Source organism: Drosophila takahashii, chromosome 2R (assembly GCF_030179915.1).
Source record: "Drosophila takahashii strain IR98-3 E-12201 chromosome 2R, DtakHiC1v2, whole genome shotgun sequence".
Taxonomy (NCBI): domain Eukaryota; kingdom Metazoa; phylum Arthropoda; class Insecta; order Diptera; family Drosophilidae; genus Drosophila; species Drosophila takahashii.
The window spans coordinates 25,544,546-25,564,398 of NC_091679.1; the positions used below are offsets into that span (position 1 = coordinate 25,544,546).

The 19,853-nt window shown below is 37.1% G+C and overlaps 2 protein-coding genes across 8 annotated transcripts; both read right to left on the minus strand.

The window, feature by feature from the left end:
* Positions 1-3,457: 3,457 nt before the first annotated feature.
* qvr (protein quiver) lies at positions 3,458-9,037 on the minus strand. Of its 4 annotated transcripts, none has more exons than XM_017158969.3 (7): positions 8,422-9,037; positions 6,778-6,872; positions 6,641-6,718; positions 5,148-5,204; positions 4,023-4,075; positions 3,872-3,965; positions 3,458-3,709 (listed from the first exon to the last, which is right to left on the minus strand). In XM_017158969.3, the coding sequence occupies exons 3-7, from the start codon at positions 6,687-6,689 to the stop codon at positions 3,486-3,488; spliced, it is 477 nt and encodes a 158-aa protein (XP_017014458.1). In that variant the 5' UTR covers positions 6,690-6,718; positions 6,778-6,872; positions 8,422-9,037; the 3' UTR covers positions 3,458-3,485. The 4 variants fall into 4 exon arrangements, with proteins under 4 accessions (XP_017014458.1, XP_017014460.1, XP_070069391.1 ...); XM_017158971.3 differs by lacking the exon at positions 5,148-5,204 and adding an exon at positions 5,950-5,997; XM_070213290.1 differs by lacking the exon at positions 5,148-5,204.
* A 497-nt stretch (positions 9,038-9,534) lies between these two features.
* Positions 9,535-17,487, minus strand: Prip (aquaporin prip). Of its 4 annotated transcripts, none has more exons than XR_011418363.1 (6): positions 17,308-17,487; positions 11,908-11,978; positions 11,696-11,851; positions 11,493-11,636; positions 10,136-10,683; positions 9,535-9,824 (listed from the first exon to the last, which is right to left on the minus strand). XR_011418363.1 is itself a non-coding variant. In XM_017158908.3 (5 exons), the coding sequence occupies exons 1-5, from the start codon at positions 11,941-11,943 to the stop codon at positions 9,789-9,791; spliced, it is 795 nt and encodes a 264-aa protein (XP_017014397.2). In that variant the 5' UTR covers positions 11,944-11,978; the 3' UTR covers positions 9,535-9,788. The 4 variants fall into 4 exon arrangements, 1 of the variants encoding a protein (XP_017014397.2); XR_011418362.1 differs by lacking the exon at positions 17,308-17,487 and adding an exon at positions 9,888-10,016 and having other exon boundaries at positions 10,261-10,683; XR_006412116.2 differs by lacking the exon at positions 17,308-17,487 and adding an exon at positions 9,888-10,019 and having other exon boundaries at positions 10,261-10,683.
* Between the last annotated feature and the right edge of the window lie 2,366 nt (positions 17,488-19,853).

The following is a 19,853-nucleotide window of genomic DNA, read 5'->3' on the forward strand; positions in this document are numbered from 1 at the left end:
ATTTAATTTTCACCCTCGAAGTTTCAGATGCTCGGCAATGCACGCGCGCCTGCCGGGCCACAAAGTGCTGATTTGATTTTAAAAATCAATCTCAATTAAATAAAATTATGGCGCACTTGTGCAACGGCTGTCGCGGCATTGCGACCACTGGGCATGGATTGCGATGGCGTACATGATGAAAAACATAGTCAGACAGTGGTGTCGTATGTGAAAAAGCACCATTTTCGTGGGTGGCTGTGGGTGGTGGGGCGCGGCGCAGCTGCGAGAGAGAGACGGCGAGCCCTCTGTCGCGCCTGCGCAACCTGGTTGGTGGTGGAAACCAGTGGCGTACGAAGGGGGTTGTGTTTCGTAAATGAATTTCGACTTGCCACTTACTACAGCATTGAAAATAAGAGCTTCAAATATTAAAAAAAATAAAATGAAAAAAATCCCCCTTTCACTTTCCTCTGCACGCCACTGGTGGAACATATGTGGACGCCATTTGCGCGTGGTGAAAAGGTGAGTTGAGGTGAGAGAGTGAGCGAGTGGTGGGAAATACAAGATGTGAGCGTGGTGAGTTGAGGTGTAAACTCAATTTAAAATCTGAATTTTCTGCTATTTTCAAGATGAATAATCGAAACAAAAACTAACCAATAACTCAACTTAAAACTTAAAAGCGACTGCTGATTCTTCTAGAGAGTTGGTTTTGTGGGCTTTTTGTGTCTCTTCGGTTTTTCTCGTTTCTTTGCAATATTCATCAACCAATACCAATAATCATTTTAGCTAGCATTTCGCTATATTGGTAAGATCTTTGATATTAATTTAGTGCTTTTTGTATTGTGAGGAATCTATGGATGTGGAAGCTAGGGCCCACCATTGTCGGGCCATCGAAACGGTTTTTAATATTCTTGTTTTCGGTTTTGAAAAAACGCGCCTACGAGTAGTAAAAATTTACGATTGGCTTTCGGTATATTCATGAGCTGGTTGAGTGTTTTCTCTAAGTGCATCGCTAATTCTGTAACTGTATCGTATTTTCTGTATATATTTCGCTAACATTCAGTGAGTGTTTATTTTGTGTTTTTGTGTGTATTTTAATTGTTTTTGTTTAGTTTGTTTCTTTTTTCAATATATGCTACAGGTGTGGCTCTAGTGGAAGAGTTCTATGTGGTATCTGTTTTGGAAGAAAGTTAGTAAAAAGAGTCTTAAGATCAAACAGAGTTGTTAGGAGAGTGAGAGATAGTTAAACAGATAGAAAGATATACAGAGAGATATAGAGGAGATACAGAGAAAGAGAAATAGAGAGTATGTTGGCGCTGAGATAGATGTTGGAACTACAAAAAGTACTAAATTAAAATATGTTATTTTTGCACTACAAAATCCGTGTGTGTTTTTCTTTTTAGATTCATCGCCTGTTTTCGATTTATGTTTTTTGTTTAAACTTTGAAACGCATTAACCGTCAATCAATCAATCAAATACTGGTTATAAGAATATTGTCAACATTCACAAACCAAAATCGGTTAGATATTTGTGGTTAAAATATATAAGTTTATCTGTTATTGAACAAACCAACATACCAGGAAAGCAAGAAACCATACAAATCGAACTAAAAAACGAATGGTGTAAACATTGCATTGGGGATTTTCGCTAAGTGTAGGGGGTTTTTGTGGACGGGGGCAGGAAGGAGGGAGGGTGCTGGAGCGAGTGTGTGTGTGTACCACCAAGATAGGCCGGCTAAAATCCGAAATCCCATCCATCTACGAGCGAGGCAAGATCGAACTAAGAAAACGGTGCGCAACTGTACTTGAATTTTAGGATTTAGTTCATTATTTTTGGCTTGTGACTTACCTGGTATGCCCAAGCAACGAAATTAGTTCACATGCTTCCCGGTTGGACGGATATGGATATTCTATTATTTTTTTTAGTTATTTTCGTTAAGCATTTTGTTATCTAAAGCCAAGTCTAGGGGTAAATATTGTACAAATGCGTGGGCAAAAGTGCACGAATGTTGAAAAGTTGGTTAAGTGAGTAGCAAGTAGATAAAGCAAATTTAAGCTAAAAGTTAACGGCAAAAGTTGAGAGTAAATTTTGCTAGAGATATACGTATGGTAAAAATGGTTGTTTATTAGCCAATCTTCAATTATACAAATGAAAAGGTTTACGCTTAGAATACAAAACTTCAAGTCGAATACTCTAGACGAGATGATAATAATAACTATTAATTCATAATATTAATTCAAATTCCAAAAATGTAAATCATAAGCTATGTAAGCTATAAGTTCCGATTCGATTCGATTCGTTTTAAAACTATCACTAGCATGAATGAGAATTGATTCAATTTCAATTTCATAATGAGGGGTTCGGGTTGTTAACAGATCTTGGGTTCGGGCTGGGGATCGGAAGGGGGATGGGGGTGTTCTACTTACAATCTAATTATCACTTGTTGAACATAAACCAAAGGGACCAGGGTGATCGGTACTTTATACAGTTTGGTGCTTGGTGGCAGGTTCTATGAGGCTAACTACACTAAGGTCGATAGGTCACCAAAGTTCGGTCTCATTGTTGCTTCGTTACGTGATATGATGCGTGGGATTTGTTTTTTTTTCTTTTGGGTCCAAGCGAGAACCGAGAATATAGCTTAATGGCTAAGATCTAGGATATAGAGTATTAACAACAAAGTAACGTTTTATGCATTATGGAGTTCTCTTCCGACTTTGGAATAAACAAGATGAGCAAATGTTCCACTTGGTCACTGCAAATACTTTCGGGATGATTTTGATTTCTTTCGGGGCTGGCTATATATACAGTGTGTCTGGGTGTCGAGTTATTCCAAGTTTACATATGAGTTGGACAAATGTTTAAAAGTAAGTCTATAAACGTATTAAAGTGTGAATCGATTACTGGCTTTGGTTTTTCGGCTTGTCCCTCTGGTCGGGGCATTTACAAATGTAAGTAACAACGAAATCAAAATAATCACTACGATTCCTACTTAAGCGCTACATGCTTCAGCTTTAGCATCAACAACATGCAATTCAAATACCGAGTTCGAGTACTGTGATTCGATTCGGAATCGGTTTTGATTCGATTCGATGCGATTCGATTCGATTCGATTAAACTCGCATCTGAAGAACTCTGTGCATCCAAAGCTCGCTTTAGTGTGTGTTTACTGTGTGTGATGTGATAGAGAAATAGAGAAGCCTTCTGTCTTTGGAAGCTTTGGTATGCATTCACATTCCTTGGATCGGGTTATCGAGCTTTCGCTGGGTGCTGATCAAAACTACTCGAAGTCCGTTCTGCGTTCTTCGCAAACTGTGCTCCAAAACAAATCAATCGTAACTGTTATCAAATACCGTAACGAAATCAAATCAAGCTACAAATCATACGCTTAGATAGAGAGGAAGAGAGATAGTGAGTTCGTGTAGGATTTTCTCTGGGTGTGTTTGTTGTATGTTCTATATGTTCTGTATGTTCTGAGTGTGTGGATTTCTGTGGGTGAGCCTAACACTTTCTATCTGCTGAGCAATTGAGCAATTAGCCACGACACTGCCACTGCGATGGGTATGAGATGCAGCTGGCAACCGTTAGTATGTAAATTTTTACTAGAATTGCACATATCTTCCTCACAAAAGCACATATGTCCATTGCCTGAACTTTCCATCATGCACACGTGATCGACCATGAATAAATTGATCTGTAACTGTGACGTACACATGCGTCGCACCACCTCGTACGCTGAAAGAGAGAGCGAGAAAAGAGAGAAAGAGACGGGGACACGCACACGCAAGGGTGTCGATCAGTCAGTTGAAGGATAATCAATGCGAAAATAGGGGATCTTTAGGTACAGTCGCGTGCAAGGTCCGGGGTACAGTTGTGTCGGGGTTGCTGAACACTCACGTGATCTCTGATGCCGCACCATTTTCACGCAGCAACCGTTGCAGGTCATTAAGGGGGGCTGATCCCTTGGCAGGGCAGTATAGTTGAAGGGATCCTGGATAAATACAACAAACTTTAGTCTTATAGTCCACCTCCATTGCTCTCTTCCCACCTTGCAGCGGGCATCTGTCCAGGAGTCGCACTCATAGCAGTAAATCGATCGCGCTATATGAAAAGATATCTCGTTATTATCAATTTCTCAATACGCTACTCTTCTCTGCTGATCTTCAGATTATTTTGAGGTTAGGTTAGCTACGGTACAGTAACGTTAAAACGTGCAACAAAAGCATTCCAAGGGTTGCCAACACAAACAAACATCAGGCGGTAAACATTTATCGATATCAGTTTTCAAAATAACAAGTGATTTGTTGCGATTCTTTTGAATTGGGTGTGTGGTATTTTTGAATTTAGGGGTAGCTAATGTTTCGTAAAATATTTAATAAAGTTTTTCTAACCTACAGTTGCAAAGAAAAATTAACAGAACAGAAAATCACATTTATGTTGAAGGATTTACTGGATGCCTTTGATGGAAAAGTGTCCTTTTAAACCATGCCTCACACTCCATAGTCTTACACCACATACAGACACACCAAATAACTAGGATAAAATATCGGTTTTCCGGATATAGTTTGTTTCAGAGCTGTTTTCCTAAAACTCGCATCCTTAACTTAAAGAAAATATTCTAAACAAAACTAAAAAAGGTAATCGAATTATTCTTATTTATTAAACTTGTTGTATTATTTATCTTTAATATTATTTTTTTTAGTTCCGAAACGAACTTTACCGCAGAAATACACCTGATTTAATGGATTTCCAAAGGATAGTTGAAAGGAATTAAATCAAACAAAAATGGAAGGAAAGTCAAAAAGCTTTGGTGCAACAAAACTATTGAAAAAAGTGCAACGGAAAGAAAAGTAAAGTTAGGAAAGAGTTTAAAGGGGATGCCCCAAAGAACTGAACATTGGATATTGGTGGCAAAGCTTTAGGAATGAGCGAAATAGCTCCGATCTTTCGGTCGATCGGGCTTCGAATGCGAAAACGAAAAGATCTTAAGTAACATTGATAATCCAAAAATATTCCTTATTCATGGCGAACTCGAAATAAACCGATTCGAGTTGGTTAGAAATAGATTATACATATACTTATGCATGACTCATATTTTCTTATATTTTGGCAAAAAGGTAATCGATAGGTTTAAGCAAACGGTTTCTGGTTTGGAAAGACAATGGACTCATACTTTGACATTCGGCTGAGGTCTGCGGAATCCATATGAAAGTTAGAAATCCGATAAAGGCTGCAAATAAATAATGGAAGAGAGAGAGCAAAGTAGAAGTGGGCAGTAGAAGGAGCACGAACCAAAGATACAAAATCAAAGGGGCTTCGGGAAGTGGGCAGATAAGGCTCCTTGGCAGGTACAGTTGACCTCTCAGCTTGTTCCGATTCCGCATTCCCTCGGGTCAAGCACAACTGTATCTGCCATTGAGTTATCGGCTGATTTCGGGCAGGGTTTTTAGTTTGAGGAGAAAATAGAGTTGGTGGGTGGAATGTCGACACTCTACACTCGCCGCGGCGGGTATTATGTTAGTACTCTCGATATTCTGTGCACTCAGTGTTCGAATGCCATTCGTTTTCACCGCCTACAAGAAAATATTACCAGGGTGACAGTGTTGTAAAAGGCACAGAGAAAAAACATTTTGTACAAATTACGTTTACATTTTGGTGTGAACTTCACTGCAACTCAAGACGCATACGTGTTGTTGTTGGATGTGACCAGGAATATGCAATATATATGGTATATGGGTAGATAGAATGTATAGAGTACAGACAGCTGCTTACAGTCGATATATAACGGCATTTACAATCAACGGCACGTACGAAACGAAACCAATAATGAAAACCAAACCAAACTCAAATCGAACGCAACAATTGCTTTTCACGTTTTTACAGGGGATTATTTTCTTTTTTTTTGGATTAGTACAAAAACTGAAGGTAATTTTGTTCAAATCGAATGGGGAAATCATACGCAAAATGAAACTTACTTGGAAAACAATTATCGGTGGTAGCGAATTTTGCCAATGCCAAAAAAACTATATATTATTTTAGTTACCGATGAAAAATGAAAAATAAAAATAATGTAAAATATGTTTTCAATCAAATTCAATCGAATTATGAAAGGCTTAGCAGCTAGCAAGGCAAATGAAAATCAATCATCTCGGTGCCTATCTATACAATTTCGATTCGATCGATCAGCTTGCACTTAAATTGAATTCTCCTAACAACTCATTCACATTTATTCGGTTCTTCTTGTTGGTCTTTGCATAATAACATTTTTCATAGATGTTTATAAAAGTGTCAGATGAAAACATCACGAAGGATTTCAATTTCAGTTTCCTAAGTGAATGGAATACGAATTTATTGTTCATGACTTTGATTCAAATTCTCATTTGGCCTACAACATATCCCTGTGTCAGCTTTATTACTAAGAAATCTAATAAACTTGTGTGTACACAAGTTCCGAGTCAATTCTTTGATCTGTGTGAGAATAAAATTTGATGGTCCATAAAGCAGCGGGCATTTATGCCGGCTCTTCAGTTTATTGTTTCCGCTTCTGTTTATCATTCAATTCGATATGGTGTTGACCTTTGTTCATTATTAGTTTGATGATTATTTCTCTGGCTATGTCTATGTGTTTGCTTGATGTCTGTGGTGATGGATGAGTGAAGGGATTACCTGTTAGGACCAACAGCCAATTGCCGACTGCATTTCTCTGCGTCCACATCTTGCTCGGTTTTCCGGCTTTCCACCCACCTGAAAAGCATATATTTTGGTCTACTGTTTGTATGGCTTAAATTGGCAAAGGAACTTACTTAAAGTGGGCCTAATTTAACTGAGTTTTTTCGTTCAACAGTCTGCTAATGGCACTCAGATCCTGTTCCTGCAGCGAAGCATTGTGCTGCCGTCACTAAAAGTTTCGAAATATTATTATACAAAAATTAATTTCCTTTAGACCATAAACTATAATGATTAATTATGGAACACTAACATACTATATTAATAGGAATATCAACAGAAATCCTCAGTGATTATATTTGATTTCAATAGGTTTTTAACAAATTCCAGCAAGTTTCCCCCTTAAAATCCCTTGTGATTTCCCACAATAGAATTGGAGGCACAAAAATTAACACTTTCCGAAATAACGACCGACTCTGGTTTCCCAACTTTTATGGCGCGTTAATGGTGCACATGGGCGAGGGTCGACCAAAGAGTTCGGCATGATAATGATTTGTGGCTCTCGAATTTATGGCGACACTTTAAGTTCCCTAGCACAGCCTCAAATGCGTACGTCAATATGACAGTATAAATACATGCATGGTATATGTATAGATGGTACCGATATAGGTGGATCAAAAACATGGCTCTAAAAATAGAGCCACCCAACCTCTAATAAGTGTTCTAGGTCAATCGGTGTGAATGGTGGTGTGTGTGTTTTTTTTTTCTTTCGGAGGGTGAGTTCAAGTCATGGCTGCTGCTGATGTCAATAGTTCTTCTTGGTTCTTTGGTCCCCTGTGATTGACCGGCTGTTGGAACGCCAGCCATCAGTATCATATCATTCGGTTTTCACATTTCACATTTCACACTCTGGTCTGCATTTTACACATTTTCTGCGTTTGCTTTTGCTGAATTTATTGTGGCATTTTTTGCATTGAACTTTGGCAAAGTGTCAAAATAACGCGAGGGCGGGCGCAAAGAAAGGCGAGGGGAACGGCAGACAGAACTATTTATATTTATATGTATGCCACTGCTAAGAATATTCTTAAAGCGCGTAGAAATCAATGGGGATGACTGGACTGTAAGCTACCCCTTGAAAGTGTTTATTCAAAAATTATTTTTATCGATAAAAGATGGGGAATTTTTTAATCTAATAAATATTAAACCATTAATTGACTGCTACGGATTCGATATGGGATTTTAAAAATTGCATTTTTTTAAGTAAACAATGCAATATTTTGATAGCGAAACATTAAGAATTTATGTAGTTTTTATAAAAAAAATTTAATTGCTAACAATCTATTAATATATTATGAATATTTATTTCCTAACCCCTGATCCTTAAACCAACATACCCCTCAAGATCGATCTCTCAATCTTTTCAGGTTAAGGTTTCAGCTTGGCACTACTTTATTTAGAGCAATTTTCCGCCAATATTGAAGACTCTCCACTGGGGTAAAGACTTGTGACCATCATCCTGCACCACTGCTGCATAAGTGGGTCAAAATGTGGTTCAGTGTCCTCCTGCCGTTCAACAAGTGTTCGCAATGCCGCCGTTTTGGCGATGATTATGGCTGCCGATCGCATTTCATTGGCCGTTCATCAAATTTTAATGGCTCTAACGAGCTAATTGCATAGTGGGTCAGAGCCCAAAGCCCACGGAACACAGACCAGAATGTAAACAACGCCCATAGTTTGATTTTGCGCTTAGTATCGCCCCTTTAAAACAATTAATTACTCGCCTGTTGTCCCCGTTACTGGCTAACTGAAATTGAATTTTCGACCATGTTTTGCTGCCTGCTTTTCGTTGGCCTAGACACACGCGAGTATTGATTTTGTGTGGCTCTGTTTACGCGACGCTGCAGCTTCTCCACTTTTCCCAGCCACTTTCCACTTTTCACTTTTCCTCGCCTCTCCTCACACTTTTCCGGGTCGGTTGTTGGGCCGTTGTTTCATAATATGTTCCCGATTCTCGAATCGATTGGCCAGCTTAACTCGGCCAACCTGGGTTTCAGCCTTCTCTGGGGTCTACTGCAATTTGCATTCGACCCTCGCTGTGGTCTCGGTCGCTTTTCCGTCGATTGGGTGACTTTTCCTCCACTGTTTTCCTATTGATTTCGCTTTTCGCTCACAACACTTTGGTGCATCACTTTGCCTTGATTTTCAACTGGCTTTTCAATTAACCGCGTGCACTGGCCAATTGTTTAATTCACCAATTCGAATAATTTATCAATTGTTTCACGATTATTTGTGGGCAATTTCAGCCCGTTGCCGTTTTTTATTCTTAATTTTGTAATTTATTCAGCAGGTCACACGCAACGACATTGACAACGACGGAGACGACTGCGGATTTTCCGATTTTCCCTTAACGCTTTTGACAGTTTTGGCGCATGACGCTTTTGTCGTATGCTGCGCGGCAGCTTTTCCGCATACCAAGTGTTGGAAAATTGGCTACGGAAAAGCTCAGAGCATAAGCTTTAGCTTGGCGCACTTTTTGAGGGTGGAAAATTAAAGAAAACTTGATCCAGTAATCAAAAATAAAAGGTAAATTAATAAATTAATAAATTAAAATTAAATTATTTTAATATACCAAATCAAAGCGATTCATTTAAAAAGCTCATAGATTTCGGAAAAGTATAACTACAATTTTTTGTGAAGTACCTATTGAAATGTAGAATGAACAATAATGAAATTCAAGCGTGAAAGCAGCCGATTTGATGAATGCATATCTCCATTTTTCTTGCACTTCATTTAGCTATTTAACGGGTATCTGATAGTCGAGGTACTCGACTGTGGGGTTCTTTCTAGTTTTATTTTATAATGCTACAAAATATTTCCAAATTTACTTCCCTCCATTTCAGTTAATGTTTTCCACTTTATTGTGAACGCTTGAGAGTACAAGTAATTTATTTTGTAGTTTGCATTTTAGGGCAGCTTACACATTTAAATATTAGTTATTAAAAAATGATTTTTTTTTTCATGAATAAATACATAAATACACACGAACGGAAGAGTACACGACATAAGTATGATAGACACTGAAATGAATGGATACATCGAACAAATCTCCCTCTATCTCTAGATTCGAGTCGCTGATGATCCCTTAGTTTTAAGCATAGTCGCGTTCTCCCTCCAATTTGCGCATCTGCAAGTTATGAAAATATAATAGTACACAAATTAGTTGGGTAAATTAGGCAGGGATGCAAACCGATCGAATTTGTGGACGGGTTCGGTTGAAAGGATTGAAGAAGATCTAAACCAATGGGTTCGGTTCTCAAAAGTGGATTGCTTTAAGTTTGGATGGCGGGTTGCGATAGCTTTAGTATACGAATATCTGCTGCTAAAGCGATAAAAATATATACATTTAAATAGTTACAGATAAATGAGATACAAAACGAGTGGTTCGTGTTGCGATTCGGTTTGCATCCCTGAAATCGAGTAAGTTGGGGTATTTACAATGCAAGTGTGTGTGTTTTTGTGAGAGGTGAGTGAGTTTTGAGTGTGATAAGTGGGTGTGTAATGAGTGGGTGTGATCAGTAGAAGGACTCCTCGCTCCAGGCGCTTATCAACCTGACTCTCACCTCGCGTTCATCGGCGTGCGTTCGGTACTTCTCGGAGGCCTCGTTCGCCTTCGGGGCGGGTTTCGCCTCCAGAACCTGGGTATAGAGCAGGGCTGCTGCCACGCCCCCCAGCACGGGTCCCACCCAGTACACCCAATGCGAGGTCCAGATATCGGTGGCAAAGGCAGTGCCCACAGTGCGGGCGGGATTCATGCTGGCACCCGTGTATCGAATCGTGCCCAAGTGACCCAAGGTCACAGCCATTCCAATGGCCAGGGGCGCCGTGTAACGGGAGTCGGGCTTGTGGGGATCGCAGGCCCCAAATACAACGAGAACCAGCAGGAGTCCCAGGAAGAACTCAATTCCCAGGCCCTGCATTTCTGAGATATTCGGCGCCAGAGAGGTGTGACCCAAGCCATTATGGTAGTCCTGATCGAGGAGTATCTAGAGGATATAATCGAATTTTTTAATAAGTATTAAAACTATTAAGAGTTTCCTTAATCCTAAATATACTTGTGTTATAAATAGGATTATAAGTGAATTAATTCCAGAGATACTTTAATGTTATTTTAAATGTTTTTAAGAATAGTAATTGGTTGTAAGCTTAATCAAATATTGATTTTATACTGAAAATTGGCAACCAGTAATATATTCAAGATCATTTATATATTTAAAATATAATTTAAACAATCCGACTTCTAGTTATGACTATTAGCTTATGACTATTTTTTAAGATCTCGTACTGAACATTTCACTGAATCATATATTGCATACCAAATAATAAATAAATAGTTTAATATATTTTGTTGACAAAACTGTAGCTATTTGAATCCAATTTAAATGTTATTTGTTATTTCGGTTGAATCAGTACATAACACAATAAAATATAATTAAATAAAAGACAACAATTTTTTGACAAGTTTGGTTGTGTACTTAAAAATTATCAACGGGTTAACTTCATACGCTCTTTACATTGCCGTAAAGATTATTTTATGAACTCATTGAAGGCAATTGTCAAAATACCAGACACTTTTTAAACCACAACCGGATGTGGGACAATCAAAACCACTAAGAGATAAATGATTCAGTGTTGTTTCTCGGTGTTTTTCAAGTGAGCGAGATTAGCCTCAAGGCACAACGAACAAACAAGAACAAGAGATCAGTACAATTTTTTGCAAAATTAAAAACATAAATTTACCATGTTCCTTATTAAATTAAATTTTTCGACAAATTTTTGTTTTATAATTTCTCACCTTAACAGCTGCAGTTCCAGCGATGGCACCCAGGCACTGGAAAATTACATAGAAGAAGGCCCTGATCAAGCTGATTCGTCCTGCAACCAACATTCCAGCGGTGACTGCAGGATTTACATGTCCTCCACTCAAGTGGCCCACAATCTGCAGGGGATTACGATTAATTTAGTAAGAATGATGTTGTAATTTAAAGAATATCTCACCGTGATGGCCATGAAGATGGCCAGGCCAAAAGCCAGGGCCTTGAAGGTACCATCCTCAATTTGAGTGCATGCACCGCAGGCAAAGAAATTGAGGATCAGATTACCCAGGAATTCTCCAATCAGGGCCTGCCACAATCGCAGCTCCTTCGATTTGAGCTTGGATAAAAAATTAAAAATAAATAAAAAGTATACAATTGTATTTATTAACCTACCTCATTGAGACCCAGTGAATACTCGAACTTTCCCATCTTCTTCGCTTTGCTTTCCAATTGAAACTGGCGAACTGAAAAAAAGCACAAGAAAAATCAGTCGGCGATGTCTGGCAGTTAATGCAAATCGCAGTCCAAGTTGTAAATGGAAATGTGCTTGAAATTGGATGTGGACAATTGTCGGACATGAGCAGGTATTTAACCACCACTTTTTTCACTCATTTAAGGAGCGATATTGTTTTGGCCTTTGGCGACAGTTTGACTATCTGCATTTCCGCTGCAATTGTCTTGGTGCCTAATTGGTTGACACTTTTGTCTGGTACTCAATTAAAATAGTCACAGTTTTTTATCAGTAAGAATGCAGGCTAAAAAAGATTTTATGGTACATAAATTTTAAATATATCTAAAATAATAACACTGTGCAGCATTTTTAGTGCTTTTTAAATTTACCTCGATGGATGCTATATTTTTGGATTCGTTACGAATTCCCAAGTTAAACTGCGTTTTCAAAAAAGTTCCCCGACGCAAGGATTCTCAGCAAAAGGACCTCAAAGTTCGAAAAATGCTGAAATTGGCCAACTTTGCGGAGCTCTCAGAGGCAAATGGATGCATGGTTTGATTCGATGTTAAAGTTTTTTAAAAGATACACCCTTTATCTTTTAAGCCCCATACTTAAAAAATTTTTAAGATTTTTTTTAAGGCAGAAACAAATTCTAGAAAACATAGTCAAAAAACATAAAAGTATACAGCAGCGGTCAAAATGGTAGTAGTGTTGCCGCCCTGTGTATTTAAAAGTTTGTTGTTGTAATTGATCTTTTCCTGGTAATATTGTATTGATTATAATTTTACTATTAGACTAATTGGATAAGAAAAAATTACAACATCAAACTTTTAAAAACACAAGGCGGCAACACTGCTACTATTTTGACCGCAGCTGTATGTTTTTCAGTTTTTTGACTATGTTTTTTGGAATTTATTTCTGCCTTAAAAAAAATCCTAAAATTATTTTATGTATGGGGTTTGAAAGATAAAGGGTGTATCTTTTAAAAAACTTTAACTTCGAACCAAGCCATGCATCCATTTGCCTCTGAGAGCTCCGCAAAGTTGGTCAATTTCAGCATTTTTCGAACTTTGAGGTCCTTTTGCTAAGAATCCTTGCGTCGGGGAACTCTTTGGAAAACGCAGTTTAACTTGGGAATTCGTAACGAATCCAAAAATATAGCATTCATCGAGGTTAATTTTTGATGCTGCATAGTGTAATCAAAATAAAATAAAAACAAAATATAATAATAGGTAACTCAGGCAGCCCAAAATATTGTTTAGCTCAATCTTCATTTAAATATTTTATTTCCAGCTGTGAAGGAATGTTTGTGTGCTTTACTTAACCCATTGTCGTTGTGTCAAAAGTGGGTAATTAGGGGCACCCTTTAGACACCGAACCCCCTAACTCCATGAAACCTATCATCTTATCGGCTAACGCAGCTGCATGTGAGAATATATCAGAGCAAACAAAATGTATAATATTTAATTGGCAACGAGTCATAAAAGTGCGGTAAATATTTGAGCGCAACACCGTCAGAAGTGAACAGCACTCGAGAATGAGAAGTTGAGAGTGTTTAACCGGGGGTTAAGGGGGCCTCAGGGGGTTAACCCGCCGCGAGGGGATTAGGCCTGTTTTTTTATAGAGTGGAATCAGTGGAAACTGTTTGTTTTGCTGTTCTTATTTGGCGCAATGCGGTCACGAACAGTCCCAAAAATGGGCTAAGACTTGTTGACCATGCCCCCACATAAAATCTCAAGAGCTTTACAAATATATAAAGACATATGTATATATATATATACCATATAGCATATGGGCACTTCCAAAAAAAAGTCCACCAAGCCAAAAACCTTGAAACTTGAATAAAACATATTTCCACATGATTTTGCCCCGATATTAGTTTCTAATTAGTTGGATACTGAGCTTAACTACAAATTTGGAGTATAGTTTGATTATTTTTATGACAAACCCCACCAATATACACCAAAATCAGTTTTTGGCCATTTTTTTGTTATTTTTTGGACCTGTCTTCTGTTGTTAATTTATCCTATAGGAATGCTAATATGTGACATTTTTCTGTACTGAATGCTTCATTCTCATGCTAAACTATTAGGTTAAAAGCAAAACATCCAGCAATTGAGAGTTAGAGGTAAAGAAATCCGCTTTACAAAACAGTCGGAAAAAATGTCCCGAGCGACATGTCCCGAGCGAATGTGGTTGAAACTGCATAAAAAATAAACGGCAAAGAATTTTTGAGTAAAACCAAAAGCATTTCACAGCGACATGTTTGAACAACATTCTAAAAAAAATCGCATTCAAATATTCCATCAGAATTCGCTAATTTCTGGTGTTGTATGAACTTCCCCGAAATCCACTTCTATTTTTGTCCCGAGCGAATACGGCAGTTTTTTAACGATATCTTAAAAACTAAAAGTGGTACAAAATCAAGATTTTTACAAAAAATAGAGCTTGGGAAGAGTGAAAAGAAAAGCCCATAATTAAAATTAAAATCCATTGTTTTGCAATTTTTTTTCAACTTTAAAGGTGTGCAAATGTCCCGAGCGACATTTTGGAAGTGCCCATATTCCATTTGTAATTTGTCTATGCCATCAATCAGCGACTGGACTGCTAATTTCCATTTTCTATGCTCAGAAAATATTCAAGTTATTCATCACTCTTTGTATTTAGTTTTCTAATGCAATCTTAATGAATTTCGTGTTTTATTTGCGTCATCTATGGGCCCCTATCGATATCAGGCAATAGACTCGAGTGCTTTGATATGGAAACGCCGGTTCTATTCCTTAATTGAGAAGCAGAGGAAAAGTGTGCTGGATGAGCAGATAGTAATTGAATTGACTTAAGGTTGGGCCCGCGGATAAGTGGAATACCTTGTAATAGAGCTAATAGAGCAGAGATACCATCCCACACAAGCGCTGCCATTGATTGGAATGTCAAGAAAAATGGGCAAAACCGGGAAACTTTAAATATTTGTCATCGCCCGTTAATCATCCATTGTGAAAACTGATTCAACAATTTAGCGTGTAATTCTAATCTTAATTAGTTTCCATGAAATATTATTTTAATTGGCCAACAACTAACTGGCATTCCATAGTTCAGATTCACAGGTGGCGATTCTCTTTTTCGAGGCTAATTAAAAATACCTATCGCTGAACTAAAAGGTGTAGAACAACAATGTTATGGGGGCCCCAAAGGAAAAATCTAAACAATTAATCGGCTCTGATTAAAGTTTGCTTTGCAATTATTTTGGGCGGCTATTTATGGACGATAAGCTGGCTTTATAATTGGAAACCCAATACTTTTTTCTACCCAATTGTGGAATTTTCAATAGCGCGCTAATAACCGAATTGGCAGCGTATGAGTGTGTCCGTGCCAATTCGCATATTATCCGAACAATAAAGTAAAAGTTTGCTCAACAAAGTAGCACAAACGGCGAGAACAAAACACACAAAATTCACACATATTTTCGCACACCCAACAAAGTAGAATGCATTTCAACGCATTTCGAGCTGATTTTCGTCATCCGAGATATTTTTGTGGCTTTCGAAACGTGTATTAACGGCGGGTTCATGAACTTGAACTCAAACGGAATTGAACCGCAAGGCGGCCAAAAATGTGTTCCAATAAAATTTAATTATATGCAAATAATGAAGAATGTCGTTTGGGAAAAGTGGCAACACACAAAGACATTCGTCATTAATTAAAAACATCCAGATAACAAGAATATAAATCTTGCGTTGATGAAACTGGTGAGGTAATGTCGTTGCTTTTGTTTTTGATGTATTTTTTAATTGACTCTAAAGGCAAGTAAATAAATTATGTGACCATTTTCAAAGTGATTTTAATCTATGGCCATTTTGAGTAGCATTTATTGACGACCAAGTTATTACTATAATGGGACATATTAGAATTAGTTGTAAAGCAGTCACATGATTTTTACATGTTTGAATATATTTATAATTTTTTAATATTTTGTTTATAGTTAGAATATTATAGCTGTAGAATATTAAGCTATATGTAATAGTAGTTAGTTTCATTAACTAAGAATGTTGTAAATTTTAAATACCTAAAGACAATTGAAAATTGTTTGAAAAACCTCCTTACTTCAGTTAATGTTTTCCTGTAGTTATTTTTACTTCTTTTAACTGTTAAATACGATCTAGCCTAGCCTTAATTGCGTACGTCTGCTGATGGCATTTGGCGATATAGACGTTTGCAATTGTTTGCCGCAACTTTGTCACTTAAAAAGCCATAAAACTTACTTAAGCTCTGAATTTGTATGCATCGCCGAACGTGGGAGGAGCGGGAGTGATAAAAGGGGGGAAAGTACAGCAGCAATTGCAGAGTTAGTGCCCAAAACTCCCACACGTGTTCGGGGCTACAGTGAAGCCCGGTTAATGGCAAAAGGGGCCACTCCAATTACCGAATCAGAGACCAGAAAATTGCCTTGGTCAACCCATCAATCACAGGTGTCAGATATGAAACTGAACTGAATGCCCCCAAGCTCTGTAAGTCCCATTACCATATCATCGGATCATGGCATTGCCGTACCTAATTAACCACACAATACAAAAACATATAGAAGTCTTGAAAGCTTAAACAGATCGCACGACCGCATCATTTCACGCAACGCTGGTTTCAAAATTAAAAGCACAATAGAATAACAAAATGTTCTGGTGAAATTTTTAAATATATTTTGGCAAGAGTCTTATTCTATATCCGCTTTTAATTACTCGAAATCGCCCTGGCGGACAGAAGTAAAAATTCTACATAAATTGTTATATTTTTACGATTGACATACGCGAGGGCATTCTCGCCAATTTGTTTATCTCGTTTTATGAGAGAAATCAGACCAAAAACAGATCAAAGTAGATTTGACAAAATATGAGCCGGGGGTAGAAAAAATGCAAAACGGTATTACAACATTAGTTTCGGTTCACTGTGAGAAAATGTAAAACATTTTGATAGATAATTAACGATGAACTTTTTTAATCAAATAAAAATTAAAGAAAAATGCGGGATAAGTTCTGTAGCTCAGTTTAGTCTAATAATATTTGTTGTACATTTTTATTTAAAACATTTTTGTTTTATTTTCTTATTAAATTAAATTAAGTAAATTTGAAACGAGAATAGGAATTAGAGAACAAATTTAATAAAGTAAACAATAAATTAAAAAAATCCAAAATAAAAATATATTTTACTGCTGTGGTCAAAATAAAATTAATTTAAAAAAGAATTTATAAAAAAAAGTGTTATGCCTTTTACAATTTAAAAATTAATTGTTAGGTGTAAATCAAAAAATGTTATTTGTTTTTAATTATGATCACTTTCAATTAGAAGTTTACCTTGTTTTGTTATTAGCCCACTTTTGCACCTTTGCACCTGCTTATGAACTTGGCTTTGCGGCAACAACAACTAACACCTAAACATGCACTTAACAAATATTTTATTTAATTTGGCAGGAATATAAGTTCGCTCCTCGAGCGATCCGCGCACTTTAACTCGACGATAAATACTGCGCGACGCTTTTGGCAGCGAAAAACCAAAGCCCCAAAGTCAAAGGCGCAGAGAGCTCCATGTTAAAAAATTAAAAACGAGAGAGGGATTTTTTTCGGAGCAGCAAAGAGAAGAATTCTAGAATGCTTACGAGAGCGCGGGCGCAACGATTAAAACGGACGATTTAAATGTACGATTATCTTGAAAATTAATAAATGACAAAAACACAACAAACCAAACACTAAAACCCACCACACTTGTTGCGGATCAGCCAAGACACAAACCCTGCGTACACAGTGGTAAAATCGAAATTGCCACCAACAATAATCGTCTATCTGAAGGCAATTGAAGATAATTTATGGACTGCAAATAGTTATTTAAAAGGGTAATATTTATCCCACCCATCATCCACGTCAGACAGTGACGCTTGCAGAAAAGTTTCCATCGCTTTTCGGTATTCTTATCACCCAAATCGGCCCAGAAATCATGTCTTTCGCAAACAATTTCTTTAATTAATTTACTGTATGCCGACCGGGGAACACTGAACTTTTCCATGAAATATTGACGCAAAATCAAATTCTCTTTATCTTTACAGGTGTTGTATTGTATTTGTATTTGCCTTTTCAAATTAATATCACCAGAAAATGCAATTCATAAATCCAAGCACACTTTTATGGCTTGGAGCTAAATGTAAAATACAGTGTAAAATGTAAATATACGATCCAAACGATCGTAAATAGCAATTGCCTTTCAACCACTTTATCGTGAATAAAAATAAAATTAAAAAGTAGTCATAGGAAAGTAAATTTGTTGTAGAATAACAATTCTACTTTTTCGTGTTAAGATAATTTTTAAAACATGGTATTTCATGATATTTATTAAAAATTAAGCTCAATAAGTAAAAAGATAAAGTTTAAAGCCCTTTTATTGTCAAGTAGATGGTGGTAAAACTAGAGCCTCACCTATGCTTACGCCAATTGGACGAAAACGTTTTGATATCTTGAAATTCTTTATCTTATATTATTCACCATAATAAGAGAGGGGGTTTTCTCCGAGTCCATTTTTAATTCCGGCAATGCAAAAAAATTAAGGCAATTTAAAAAATATTTTTCTTCAAAAATTAATTCACGATGCGTCATGTATTTTTAATCAGAGCTATGGTGATTCCTTAAATGTTTGTTTCTTTTGACTATCTAATAATTGTGGTTTAAAGTAAAAACAGGAATTAGCAAGTGATTAATTTACATAATGACGAGTTTTTTTATTAAGCCTGTGCATAAATCATGCCGACTGACTTCCATAAAATTATGACAGACCAATCCCTGCCACTACTTGCTTTAGATAAAGATCTTTTCTAATTTACATAGGTGGAAACAGAATACTACAATGCTGGAACAAAAAGGAAAATCCAGTCCCCTTTTCATTTGAATGGAAATATATGAACCAGTCGACTCCTCCTGACACTTGACTCTTGACACCTGACCAATGCCCACTTTTCAGCCGCAGCACAATAGTTCTCCGATGACCTTGGCCCGACATTGCGCCCATTTGCATATGGCCCGTAATCCAGTGGAAGGGCTGGGCTTTTTTGCTTATTTTTTCTGCCGGCAAGGAGCCTCGCTGTGAAATATGGAAAAGCAAAGTAATTGTGTCCTGACTGGCGAAATAATAAATTAGAATTGTCCGGTCATAGCGCCCCCAAGTGGGAAGCCATTAATTAAATCAGACATAGCTGGAATTTAAAGCTGGCAGTCGCAAAGTGACGTGATCTGGGAAATGGGATCCTTGCAGAGGGATAGTTCCAATTGCGTTGTATTTTAATTTAATTGTTTTGGCTTTTATTTTAATTATTAAAAAATAGGGACTATTATAAAGGAGTCAGTATTTTTTGAGGATTTATAATTAAGCTGTCTGTATTTTAATCTCTTTTTGTCTTTCCCAAAAAGTTACATTTTGTATAATCTTATCAGAAATTCTTTTAAACACTTGTTTTACGTCATGTTAAAATGTTTACTGATAAATCCCGCTTGTATTATCGGATTAGCCACTTCCGCGCCTATAAAGAAGGTTGCTGATATGCCAGAACTCGATTAAAAGCAGTGCATTAACTCTGCCCGGGAACAATTAATTTAGTTCAACACTATACGAATTTTAAATAGGGTTCTGATTTTTGTTTTCGAGAGCGGAAGCTTAACTAATTCGCAAAGGCAACAAGCTAATTTAGTTTTATTCTGTAGAATATCCGATTCAAGTGAGCTTTGATTACCAAAATTGATTGCAAAAAATAAAACTTGAAACATCTGCGACGGCTTATCAGCATCGGAAATAAGCAAATTTTCATCAATTGCCATTTTTTATGTGCCCATTACCGTTCTCCATCTTAATGGGCTCTCGA

Bases quoted from the DNA above. Each gene is read 5' to 3' on its own strand.
- Prip (XM_017158908.3), bottom strand. From the start codon at position 11,943: ATGGGAAAGTTCGAGTATTCACTGGGTCTCAATGAG. The intron at 11,852-11,907 runs GTAGGTTAATAA...TTTTTATCCAAG, and splicing joins ATTCACTGGGTCTCAATGAG to CTCAAATCGAAGGAGCTGCG. The intron at 10,684-11,492 runs GTGAGAAATTAT...TATATCCTCTAG, and splicing joins CTGGAACTGCAGCTGTTAAG to ATACTCCTCGATCAGGACTA.
- qvr (XM_070213289.1), bottom strand. From the start codon at position 5,358: ATGCGGAATCGGAACAAGCTGAGAGGTCAACTGTACCTGCCAAGGAGC. The intron at 4,076-5,147 runs GTATGAGTCCAT...CTTTTCATATAG, and splicing joins GACCTCAGCCGAATGTCAAA to CGCGATCGATTTACTGCTAT. The intron at 3,966-4,022 runs GTGGGAAGAGAG...GTATTTATCCAG, and splicing joins GGACAGATGCCCGCTGCAAG to GATCCCTTCAACTATACTGC.